This window comes from Lygodium microphyllum, chromosome 2, assembly GCF_053477565.2.
Source record: "Lygodium microphyllum isolate KBCC chromosome 2, Lygodium_microphyllum_v1.1.10, whole genome shotgun sequence".
NCBI lineage: Eukaryota > Viridiplantae > Streptophyta > Polypodiopsida > Schizaeales > Lygodiaceae > Lygodium > Lygodium microphyllum.
This window is the reverse complement of record NC_141136.1, coordinates 190102709-190115450: the sequence shown is the minus strand read 5'-3', so window position 1 is coordinate 190115450 and position 12742 is coordinate 190102709. Positions and strand designations below refer to the sequence as shown.

General features: G+C 42.2%; 1 protein-coding gene across 2 annotated transcripts; it reads right to left on the bottom strand.

Moving 5' to 3' along the window:
• Positions 1-3875: 3875 nt before the first annotated feature.
• On the bottom strand, positions 3876-9123 carry LOC148040745 (uncharacterized). 2 transcript variants are annotated; one of them, XM_087661433.1, is made up of 2 exons: positions 6709-9123; positions 3876-5650 (listed from the first exon to the last, which is right to left on the bottom strand). In XM_087661433.1, coding segments are annotated over exons 1-2 (1422 nt in total). In that variant the 5' UTR covers positions 8130-9123; the 3' UTR covers positions 3876-5649. The 2 variants fall into 2 exon arrangements, with proteins under 2 accessions (XP_087517559.1, XP_087517567.1); XM_087661441.1 differs by lacking the exon at positions 3876-5650 and having other exon boundaries at positions 6708-9123.
• Between the last annotated feature and the right edge of the window lie 3619 nt (positions 9124-12742).

The following is a 12742-nucleotide window of genomic DNA, read 5'->3' as shown; positions in this document are numbered from 1 at the left end:
TTGAGTAGACCCTAGGACATATCTTGCTTACTGACTTTAAATGTAAGATAAGGGCAGTAACCTTAATATTCAGATTTGCAAAGTCACCCAAATTCATAATCATCAAGGTAGCCTATTTACTATGTAGGAGCATCCAGAGAGAATAATCATATAAGTAAACATCCTGCTGCATGCAATGCATAAGAGTAATCTTGTATGCATTTCTACTCCTGCATGCAGTGAAGTTCATTACCTAGATTGGGGTATACCTCAATCTCTCAATCGAGAGAGAATAATCATATATGCAAACATCCTGCTGCACGCAGTGCATAATCCAGATAGAGAGGGTAATCTTATATGCATTTCTACTGCTACATGCAGTGAAGTTCATTACTAGATTGGGGTATACCTCAATGTCTCAATCAAGGGACAGGAAAACATCGTTTGATGTAACTAAGTACTTAGTACCAAATTTCAGAAAACCTAGACTTAGATTATCACTTGCAAGAGGAGAATTTTCCATAACTCGTGGCTCAATTACTTCAGATGAATTCAGAATTTAGGGGAAGGCAATATGAGGAACCTGATTAGTCGTCGATGCAGAAATCAAGGCCATATCAGCAGCAGACTCGTAGATAATCAGCACTGCAGCACAAGGCTGAAAGGAGAATTCGCAAGCTGTGTCCATAGTCCCAATCACTGTCTTTAAATACCCTGTCAACCATGAAATCAAGTATGAAGTTGATGTGAGGAATCTCGGCGTGCATCTCTATTGTGATGGGGGGGTAAGATCCATCTGCACGATCAGTATGCAGGAAAAAGGGGGTGAGAGAGGAATGCTATGCAGACGAGGGGATCATCGGGGAAAATAAGAGGCAAAAAAGGAATGGGCTAGGGGGGAAAAGCAAGCTAACTCTGTGGGTGTTTGTGGGTTGGGAGGGGGGGGGGGGGGGGGGGGGGGGGTGGTGGGTGGGTGTAGAGAGAGAGAGTGGGGGATGTGAATCCATAAATTGATGTTAAGAAATCAAAATAAGAGTGGGATACGCTATTTAAAGAAAATGAGAATGAGAACAAAATCTTGGAAATGCTTAGGATTATAATAATTGTTGAGAACTCACGAGAGATGAGAACCTACAAGATACATACAAAACCATAAAATGGATGTCTATAAAATCCCAAAGCACAGAAAGTTTGTAAGAAGGAAAAATGTTCGGGTAGTGCTCAGCATGTCAACACATCATCACACTAGAGTTTATACTAGAAATTCCCCCTGGACTAATGAAATGAATGAATATACAAACATGGCAGATGAATCTAGGGAGAGTAGAATGTTTAGAGCTTTGCTAAAGATTTACCAAGTTATCTCGTCTGGGTAAATACACCAAGCTCCTCTCTCCCTGCAAAGAGTCGCTATTGTACATAACATTCATGCTTTATATGGCACCCTTTTATATATATAAGAATGGTATTTTAAAAATCTTTTATATTGAACCCACGTAATACACATATATTTATGAGTGACTCCCTCGAGTATTATACTCAACTTCAGATGTAGAACTAGCCATAGTATGCTGCTTTTTTCTTAGCCATGACATGCATGAAGCACCAAGGTGGAGGATATTAGACACTCTAGTGTCATAAGAACTTGCTAGGTAGAATCATGAAAAGCATGCAATTATGGATCATCACCACATGGATAGGATAAAGCATAATCTTATAAACCCTTCAAGAATTAGAAGATCCCCTTCATATCTTGCCATTGCTATGGACTTGGCTATGCATTAACTTGCTTACATGTGTTAATATACCAAATTGCACATCCAATCTAGTGTAGCTAATGTAGAGCAAACACACAACATTTGTGTGTATGCGAGTGGATGACTCTCGATTGTTGTTTGGAGCAAACGTCTTCGTGGACATGACATATGTATGTGTTTGGGGTCCAATTCCCCTAGAGTTCTCTCTTACAACTCTATATTGGTAATCGCTATGCTACGAATATATGTATGTCTCATTACTTCGAGGCCCAGATGTACATTGTGTTTCGAAGAGAAGGCATTTCGCATATTAGGCCCTCCAACAAGATACAAGGGTTTGACATAGCGAATAGTCACCCTTGAAAACAACACAAGATGAATAGGTTTATGAAATATGAAAGCATGGTGTTTGATAAGGCAATGAATGTACCAACACACGTGTGTGATTGGGGGCAAACATTCATTTGGAATATGTTGACTTAACACTATGATCTGTTACAGCCAAATGTTATCTCTATGCACAAACATCCTAAGAATTTGGAAACAGCAAGCTAATGCGTTACTATGTTGATTAAACAAGCATTGTGATGCCTACGTAGATACTAGAACTTCAAGAATGTTGAAACCCACAATTTGTGTGTGTGCACGCGATAGAATTTCATATGCATTGTACAATGTAGCTCTCTTATCTTTTACCCCTATCAACAATGGTAGGACTACTATTCCTTATTTGACTTATTCATGATACTCTCTAGTGGTAGATTCAAGCACATGAATGTGTTTTCACATCAAAAGTGACAATCATAGTTTTTTCTAGGGTGGATTTTGTAAACATTTCTAACGATACATATGCCCATCGTAGGCCGCAAAGTAGGCATGGAATTGTTATGAAAGGCTTGCTCTGATTGACATTACACTTGAACTTGCACATTTACATAATATTGAAGTCCCCCATCCCAAAGCATGGCCAATGAAGCCACGCATAGGATGTATACACATCCTAATATAAAGTAAGCTTCACACATCAAAACCTATTATATGAAACCATGAATCACCAGATCCACTTGGCATACACCAATGCCAACCGTCCATCACCCCAATAGACAATGGATCTCTGAGAGAGAGAGAGAGTGTGTGTGTGTGTGCGCGCGCGCGCGCGCCAACCGCCCATCACCCCAATGGACAATGGATCTCTGAGAGAGAGAGTGTGTGTGTGTGTGTGTGCGCGCGCGCGCGCGCCAACCGCCCATCACCCCAATGGACAATGGATCTCTGAGAGAGAGAGAGAGAGAGAGAGTGTGTGTGTGTGTGTGTGTGTTCATTTGCATGTCATTCGATCCCAACCATTTATGTCATGTCTACCGACCTTTTGGTAAAGTGTGGTTGTAGAGTGCTCGACCTATCCATTGATGAATAGGAGCTGTTCATAGTTCTGTGCACACAAGGACATTTCCTTTTGGATGCTTCAGTTGCTTTCTTCACAGTAGCTTCCCTTTCGGTGGCATCATTTTGTGATGAGACTTGTATAGGAGGTAAGAAGTGTTCATTGGGAATCGATCCAGATGCTTTGACCACAAACCTTGAGACACAGCAGGATGTCTTGCTTTCCTACAAGGCTTCGTGAGTATAGATCCAATGCATCTTAAGCATCAGTTCACCAGCAATGCACACAGTAAGAGAAGTATCAAAAGCAGCACAAGTTGGTAATTCGGATCCTGATCAGACTCTGTGGCATGGCCACCAGTTCCAATGCAGCACACATTTGCAACAGCAATTCCTAGATTGCAAGGACCCAACACCACATTGTCAAGAATATACAACTCCACACCCAACAGCAACAATGGCAACATGCATTTCACAACCCCACTAAAAATATCACTTAGAACACTCGTGATATTACCCCAAAACACCAGCTAGAAGTTAGATAAAAGCAACATACAAGATTTCAGCAATTGTTTCCTAATGAGTTGCAGCATTGATTGCATCTAAGAAACAAGAACAAAACCGCATAAGATTATCTTGACAGAAAATCTTCACTATGGAATACAATTTCCTTAAAAACATGCTGAAGCATCCCAGATTAACACATACAAGATAGGCAACTTTGGTACAGACCCAACACATATGGCCCTGTTTGTGTAGCAATATTCTTTACTGCAGTGCCCTTTTAGTAGGTTATTAAGGTACCCTCACAGCTCCCTGTATGGGAGGAGTAAGAAGTTCCATTGCTAGGTTCGTGGACATAATTAATTATAGCCTCAACCAAACATCAAGGCTAAGAGGGATGCCCATATCTTGTGATACCTATATCTCCTTCAATAAGTTTGGAACTTCATTGCTAAAATGGAATCCCTGTCACTGTCTATAATAGATTGCGTTGTGAGGAGTAAAGGATGGCTGAGTAGTAGCATGAGGTCTATGGACTATAAAGGACTTGCAAAGCTGTAAAACCCTGCCATGCACAAGTAGTCCCCAGAGAAAAAAGGGGCAGCTCATGGGAATAGCATTTCAGGTGAATTGTGAGTGTATCTGTGATGTGATGCAGAGCTTTAGGAAAAGCTGGGTTTGCTTCATCCTAAGGTCCAGACTTGAAATTGAGAAAAGCCTTCGCACAATGGTCTGAAAATGGAAGATGCCTCTTCAGAGATGCATAATAACAGTTTTACTTTTGCATGCGTACGGACAGCTCCATTTCAAAGTTACATCCTCAACGGATAAGAAGGATTGATGTACGTTTTCAAAAAAAAAAATGAAATTCATTGAACCATGCTGTGATGCACAGTGATAGACAGCAATATCAAGACAAAGCCATGACACATTCAATTTTGTGGAAGCTCTTTAGGACAGATTTGCGAAAGTGTTTCTGACAGCCTGCTGGGAACAGATCAATGCAATCTGTCAACAAAGCAAGTAAGATCTTGAATCATATTCACAGGGTGTGCATTACCATGGAGCCTGAAAGTGGCATTTGCCAGCATTAAGGGTCAGTGGTCGTAAACAGGCAATAATGTGTCAACTTGGGTTCTCGTAGATATTAAAGATGCCGCTGGGCATACCATGTCAGAGGGGGTGCCAGACGGGTAATAGTCAGCGATCAGTAAGCACAGCCCCCATCAACACAGACAGCCCATGACAGTACTGGGACCTTCCAAACTCATCCATAGCATATTCTACCATTAGCTCAAGCCAACACTGGGTTGCTGCAGTCAACTGCTCGTAACTCATAAAAAGCCACTACTGCGAGAGCAGTTCCAGATATCGGCATCATCCCGATGAAGGAGAACATGGCATTTGATCAAGGGTTTTAGTGATCGTAACTCATAAACGGCCACTACTGTAAGAGCAGTTCTAGCCATCGGCATGATCTGAATGAAGGAGAACATGGCATTTGATCATGGGTTTTGTGATATAGCTTATGGCATGATACTGACACAATGCAACACTGTCAACAGTGTTTCCGCAGAAAGGCTGTTTGCCACCTCTGATGTGGAGTAAACAAGCAAGTATTTTGCTGACGCAGAGCCACTACTGCTTTTTAGGCTCCACAATCAAATGAAGTAGAGCCTTCTCTGCTTCCTGATCAACTCGGATACTTGTTAATACATCAACTTTCTCAAATCTGCTACCAGATAGATCATGCAGCTGCCTCAAAAGAGAGTCTTGGTCTGTACAAATACAAATTATGAGCTTCACAATCTTGACTTGGTTACTTGAAGTTGGTGGCCTACCAACCCCTCCCCTGCTCGCATAACCAGTTGCAAGATTTCTCTGCCCAAATACGCTTCTGCAGGGCAAACAACCTGCCTACGTCCAGAAGCATAGGCACCCCAGAAAGTTCACAGGATTCAGAGCCTAGGTGACAAATCAAATCCATGCCAGTGGAATGGCCGGAAGACACTCCTGCAAAGAGCTACCTGAAATAAAGCCATAGAAGTGTTATCAACATAAACGAAGTTCCTTTGAAACATTTCAAAAGGTGAATGTAGCAAACAGATATCTATTAATACATGAAAATACTCCAAAACAAAACATAATCATCCTTTGGGCAATCAGTGTCACAAGAGCTAAAACACTGATGACCAGAGTGCTGATGAAACTAACAATGAAGCTTAACGTAATGTGCCTTTTTCCACAATAAGAAAAGCTATGAGGTGAGCAGCCAACCCAATGCATTTGGCCTATATGGTATAAGAAGAAAACTGTAGCTGAGAAGACAAGTTAACGTTCACAGTGCAAGACTTGATGTTAGACATTTCGCAGTCTGCAAAAACCATTGTTCAAGCTTCAAAGTGCTCCAAAAGTACAGCTGCAAGGCACAACTATCAATGAATGGTGACTCATGAACCAGACATCTTGTGCTTTGTGTCAGTGCCCAAGCTTATTAGGAGAGCCCATAGTCAGTTGCCATACCACAGTGACTAGGATTGGGCCATTAGAGACAAGTTTTAACTGGCCTTGTGGGAGTTAGTTTGACCGAGTCAAAATGAGGTCGGCTGTCTTCTACTCCTTACATAGATTCAAAGGCTAGATTTCACCTGGTTAGCTCAACGGCTCTTGTTTTAGAAACATATATACTTTCAATCAGTCTTTCTGAAACGCACAACTCAAAAGAAGTGGCTGAAAGGATGCAACAGATTCTACTGCCTTCAACCCTTGTAAGACATCACTTAAGATAGTGCACCCTTAATCAGAACAACATCCATCAATCCCCATAATGCAGTCTCAAAACACGGAAAGACAAGTTATGACCATCCAATAGCAAATAGGTCTTTGTTCAGGAAATTTCACGACTACCCAGCAAAAATGGCATTCAAAATCTAGCAGATAACATGCCATTGCAACATACATCAGGCGATGACCAAGTTAACGCATATTATGCTTTGTGGATGTGTTAGGGGAATCTCAGAAAACCATTTCAAACAATCACATCATCAATTCAAAGATAAGGGGGAGATGCCAAACCACAACTTACTATTGCTTGCACATAAAGTGCTGATAAACTCGACATCTGAAAATTTTGCGCTGAGCAACAAAACCAGGCATAATCATGAATTCAACAGTAGGCAGAGCCGTCACGGGGCATTGAGAACAGCTCCCAATTGGTGGCACGGCAACTGCCTCCACATAGACAGGGTCCACAGGGTGCCCCCGAGCAACGCGTAAAATTGTTGTGGGTGGTGTCGATGAGGTTGCAAGTCGATGAAGCAGCCATGCCCATTTAGCAGCGCGGAGAAGCGCATCCATAAAACGGTCACGCTGTGCTGCAGATCTGAATGCCAAAGCCGCTGCAGGTAGAAGTGCCAGCACCTCCTCACTCTTTGCTGCCGCAAAATTGTGAAATGTCGGTTCATAGCTAGGTGAATGCATGCGCAATGCCTCAGCAGGATCCAATCCCTTCATTCTCACATATTCCTGAAGCCTCGACGCAGCCCTGGCAGATGGGTCAAAGATGTGTGTCAGCCCACTGTCATCAAAGCTGTCATTTTCAAAGTACCTGAAGAGGGCAGCATTAATTCGGGCTTCCAGAGCATAGCTCGCATGGACTCGGCGCAGAAAGACAGTGTTGGGCTCCATTTCCATCAGAGTGTTAATAAGCGAATAACCTGCCCTGACTATTTGCTGCATGTATACTCTACAGAATGTGTTGACCTCCCACCTACACCGCAGCAATGCTGCCTCAAGCATTTGTATAACCTTCTCAGCCGCAATCTCCTCTTGCCGGCGCCACCCCCATGCAGGAGACTCCCATTCATCAGTAACGTCATCTGGCACATCCTCATCCTCTTCTCTTCGACTCTTGCGGCGGATGAGAGGCAGTCCATCTTCAGGGCCACCACCATCACCACCTCCAGTGCTGCTGCGTTCGAGCAGCTCATGTTCCTGGGTTGCAATTGCTTGTTGCTGCTCCATATGCCATTCCCACATGTCACTGGTATCCTGTGTCTCTAACAAAGCTTCCTGCTGCACTTTGGCCTGCTCCAGGAGGGCAGCTGCTGTCAAACCATTCAACCTCGGCATTACTGCTGACGATGAAGATGCTCTACCCTGAAAGCTCCCTGACAGCCCATCCTTGCTCTTTGACCAGCATGTAAAGATACCAGTGATTACACTCATGGCACCCCTTCGTTTCTCATAAAAAACCTCGTAACGATCATAGTCACCTTGAGACATTGTACTTTCTGATGAAGATGATGGGACTACACCCGCAGACCTGGATGAGGAGCCTCCTGTCTTCTTGCGCCGGCCTGTGGATGATCCTTTCATGACCAGGCTTTTGCTTCCTGAAGAAAGCGTGTCAAGTGGTGCCATTTCCCTATCTTGGTGCAACCTAGGTGAGCCTCCTGTCCCATACACCTGGCTGACATGGCCCTCTTGCCTTCTCCGCTGAGACATTTTCCACCTTGTCAGGTACACTCCACAGTCATTATGGCTTCCTGCTCATCCTGTTATTAAGAGCGAAACCAGACATAAAAGCATGTATGTGTCTTCTGATACATGTGCCACAATCTCCTCTGGAGACCACTTCAATCAGTCCTCTCCATCATGCAGTGGAGAATGAGGGCAAAGAAGCCCCCATGGCCCGATTGTCCCAATGAAATTCTAGGCAATTGTGAAGTACAGGATGGCTTGTTGTCACGATGGATGTATATTCATAGACTGGATATCTACATTAGGGAGGCAAGACAATCAGTGAAGGTAGCAAAGGATGGGGATTGGTAGCTGCAATTTGAGCTCAACTCTACTCACAGAATCTGAGAAGAAGAACAAACAAAGGTTTCTCACAACCCACAAGAGTATGAAGAAGCAGGGGAAGGGGATCCACTCGTAGGAAGAGGCCCAAAGCAAACAGAAAAAGAGGGACCATACATCAAATGTGGCAGGAGTAGAGCCCTGTCAAAGAAGCACATGAGAGGAAGAGAAGGAATTGGGGGACAGAATATAAACCAAAATGAACATGATAATACAAAGAGAGAGCTGATTTGGGGAATATTGGGGCTGCAGATTGGGCCGATGATGAGAGGCAGAGATGCAGTGGATTGTCTAGCTCACATACATCCCACCCGTATGGCCTATTCGGGTTCAATCAGAGAGAGGTAGACAATACTGATTGGGTAGATAGACCAAAAAAAACCCGATGGATAGCAACAGGCGAAGTCAGATAGATAACAAGCTTCCATCTGCAGAACAGACAAGAAGCTGGGAAGGAAGCTTTTGGGGCAAAAATCCTCTCTCTCTCTCTCTCTCTCTCTCTCTCTCTCTCTCTCTCTGTCTCCAAGAGAACTGTGTTTTGAACTGCACTCAGCAGCCAACCAACGTTCCTGTGTGTGTATAACCAACCTTCAGTCATCACTTGTACACAGCTCTCTCTCTCTCTCTCTCTCTCTCTCTCTCTCCCTCCCTCCCTTTTTCTCTCTCTCGGCCTCTCTTTTTCCTTAGGGTGTGCCCTCCTCCCCCCTATCTCAATACCTTCGCTTGTCATTGGCTCCCCCTTTGTAACTTAATTTCGTCTCCCTCTCCCTCCACCACTAAAATCCTCGCAACGCGTCACCTTAGACGTTGGGGGTCCTTCGCCCCCACATCTTCTGCAAATGAAGAGGCCAGCAATCAGTGCTAGCCTTTGAGCAGTTAACCCAATTCTTTAATAGTCAGTCTCTAAGGGTCCCAAGGGGCCTCGTACTACCCCCCTTCGGAATTGCAAAGAACCATGGAAGCAACTAGTAGCCTTGCATATAAAGTTCTCAACTCTTCTTCTTGAAAAAATGCAGCACATGCTATAACTACCTTTTATTGCCCTCATTGGCATTGACTTGTCACCATCTAGTTGCATGCATGCAAGGACAATCGCTAAGCACCCTCCTTCGTCTCCTCAAGAAACAAATTAAAGCTAATGGTAATGCTATGGTCGTAGAATATGTTGGTACGCTCAAGGTTGAGAAGCCTAACATGGTGTAGGTGGAGCACACCCTCTGAGAGGATCTCAAGCTTTACATGTATGCACATGATTTTCAATACTTTCACAAGAGAATATGCTTATTCTTGTTCTCTTGTTTTTGCACCTTCTTAGGAACATTCTCTACTTGTTTGTTGGTCTTGATATTGTGCTTCTCTTTTACATCACAAACTAGGCAATCTCTCATATACTGAACAAAGCTCATGTAGAAACTCACAAGAGTTTGGAAAGCCTGATAAGCAAACTTCTGTGAAGACCTCAATCTCGTTCGCATCATACACTTGAACAACATCTTGTATATAATCTCTCCTATCCTAGACAATGTATCCCCACATCTTTGCATGAGTGCTTTCATGTAGATCTGAATCAAGAATGTATAGTACTCTTCCTAAAACCTATAGAAGTGCCTTAACCTTCTCTTCCATCTAATTAGGAGAGACATAGGATAGAGGAAGCAATGAGAGCATGAAATATTTTCTTACTAACATTGCAAAGTTGGGCCTTTTTCTTTATCAATGTTTATGCTCCAAATAGTACACTATAGGGGGCTAACAGATAGGTTTTTCCAAAATAAAATAAGATAGGACTTAATTCTTCTCATGAGTGACTAGAAATGATGCAAAAGCCTCATGGCTCTGGCTCTTGGACTAAATATTTGTGCTTTAGTTCTGGGAATGGAAGAGTCTATTTTTTCATGAAAGGAGAAACATAACATGGTTTTGAAGTAGTAGTGTGTTGCATTTAGAGTTGCACAAATACACACATGCATCCTAAAGTGGAAGAAAGTTGAGAGCTCATAACACAAAGTGTATTGACAAGTATCAAAGTAGAGGATTTACAAGACTAACTTTGTGTGAAAGAGAATAGACATACAAGGCGAGGAGAAAGTTTTCTCCTAGTGAGGGAAAAAACTTCCGTGACAATCCTAAGCATATTCACACACATCACTAGCAAAATGTGGAAACAAACTCCCCTAGGAGTGATGTAGTGGATAAGAGGTGGCAATCATGTGTAGGGAAATGCCAAGCCTAGTGGACTATGCTCTGTCTGCAAAGGCAAATAAGCTCAAAGCTTTGTGAAAAGCTTTAAACCTCTCACAAGGCAAATCCTTTTGTGAAAAGATGTGCAAGGTTGTCTTGTGTTCACACATAGGCCAAGTTGACTTCTATAATGATAATACGCCTTGTTAACTAGCACGAAGTAGACTACTAAAGGCAAACTAAAGAGTGGGAGTAGAAGTAAGCGGAATTGGAAAAGACCAAAGGGTGCCAATAATTTTTTTGGTTTGTGATAAAAATTTAGAAGAGCATAATGTATCAATCTAGGCATTGCATATCCATAGCGTACTCTCATAAAATTTCCAACCTTTTATCTATGGATGATGAAAGATTGAAATTTGTGAATTTTCAATGAGAGTTGGGGCCACTTCTATACAAGTCGTATTTATCACTTGAGGTTACATTTAGAAACAATTTCCATTCATTTCCCTTAAACCATGTCCACAAAAGGTCAATCACACACAAAAAGGGTAAGAACTGGTCCACAACTGAAGTTGAAAAGAGCTAAGGTTATGCAACCTAAAAAACTATAAGATATATAATGTGTAAAATGGAATAAAGAGCTCATTCTTTTGTATGCAACTTTTGAAAGCGTTCTCTTTGCTTCTAGTCTATCCTCTTATGTTTTTCTCGGTATCTTTCTTCTTCTTCTTCTTCTCTACATTTCCTTTCATTGGTGGAGCCATTGCAGATCAGATCAAGAGTGAATCAATACAAAAGGTGGGTTGAAGAGTATCATATGAATTGTGAGGCCACCAATGAACTTTTGATTTGCAACTAGACTATAGTGTCACAAAGGTAAGTAGGTGTGCCAACTATGTGAGAAATAGTTGAGCTATGAGTATGTTGAGCTTTTGAATGAATAAGTGTATTTGTCCCATGTCCCACCATTGAGCTCTCATAGAGGCAAGCACTTTGATTTCGTTGTTAGGACATAGGATGGAATTGATATATTCACATTGCTCACATTCACAACATACGATGTTGGAGGGGTTTTCGTCGAAAGGTCATATCCATCAGGGATTAGAGAGAGAAGAAAGTAGAGAATAGGAGACTCATAGGGGATAGAAGAGAAGAAAAAGAATAGACAGGAGGTACAGAAGATAAAGACAAAGCTCAATGATTCAAAGCACTATGCATTGATAGAACTTGAGAAGATAAACAAGATTCCTTTTTTGGGACTACTCGAAAGCAATCTCCAAGCATTAGATTTCCTAGAGCTCTCTGGTAGACCAAAAACACGCACCAAACACTACCTTCTTCTTTGCTACTTAAACGGCAAATCTGATAGTTCTGTTGGCTCCGAAAGGGGGGTAAAACCCAAGGAGACTTGATCGGAATTCTCTTGGATCGCTCCTCCTTCCTCCCATCCAAAGTGTTGTTTGCTGGCCTAAAAACTACGATCACGCCCGTGCAAATTTGGAAACCCTTCTTTTTGCATGAGATCTCCCAAAACTGGATGAAAAGCAACTTGCTTTTTGCAGGAAATAATATCAAAAATAGGCTAAAATTATCCAAAAATCTCGTACTTTTGAACCATCCATACTATGGAAACTAACACTAATGACTAATATGGCATTGAATCTATAGATTAATAAGAAAGATGGATGATAATGCACTCCAATTTTTTCTGCACCGTGTCCATGTAATGGCACAACATCGATAGAGTAGAAGGCTTAAGTGCAGAAACAAGATAGAACAATGAGGATCCAATCTTATGTTTGTGTACTTTGCTTATTAGTGGAGTATACAAGGGAGATGCTCCTCCACAAAGAGCACTCAATTCATGGCCTAAAAACCTTAAAAGTTTATACTTTATAGTCACTTATATAAGCCACCATATGGCAAACAATTGTGAAGATTCTTCAATTCAAGCATTTGTGTAATCATGAGGCACATGCAATGTACATGTGGTTGTGAGATCTTTGCTTATACATGCAATTGTGTGCCACACACATACTTGTTCCGGTGTGTAGTGAGTCCATGACTAGTCTAGT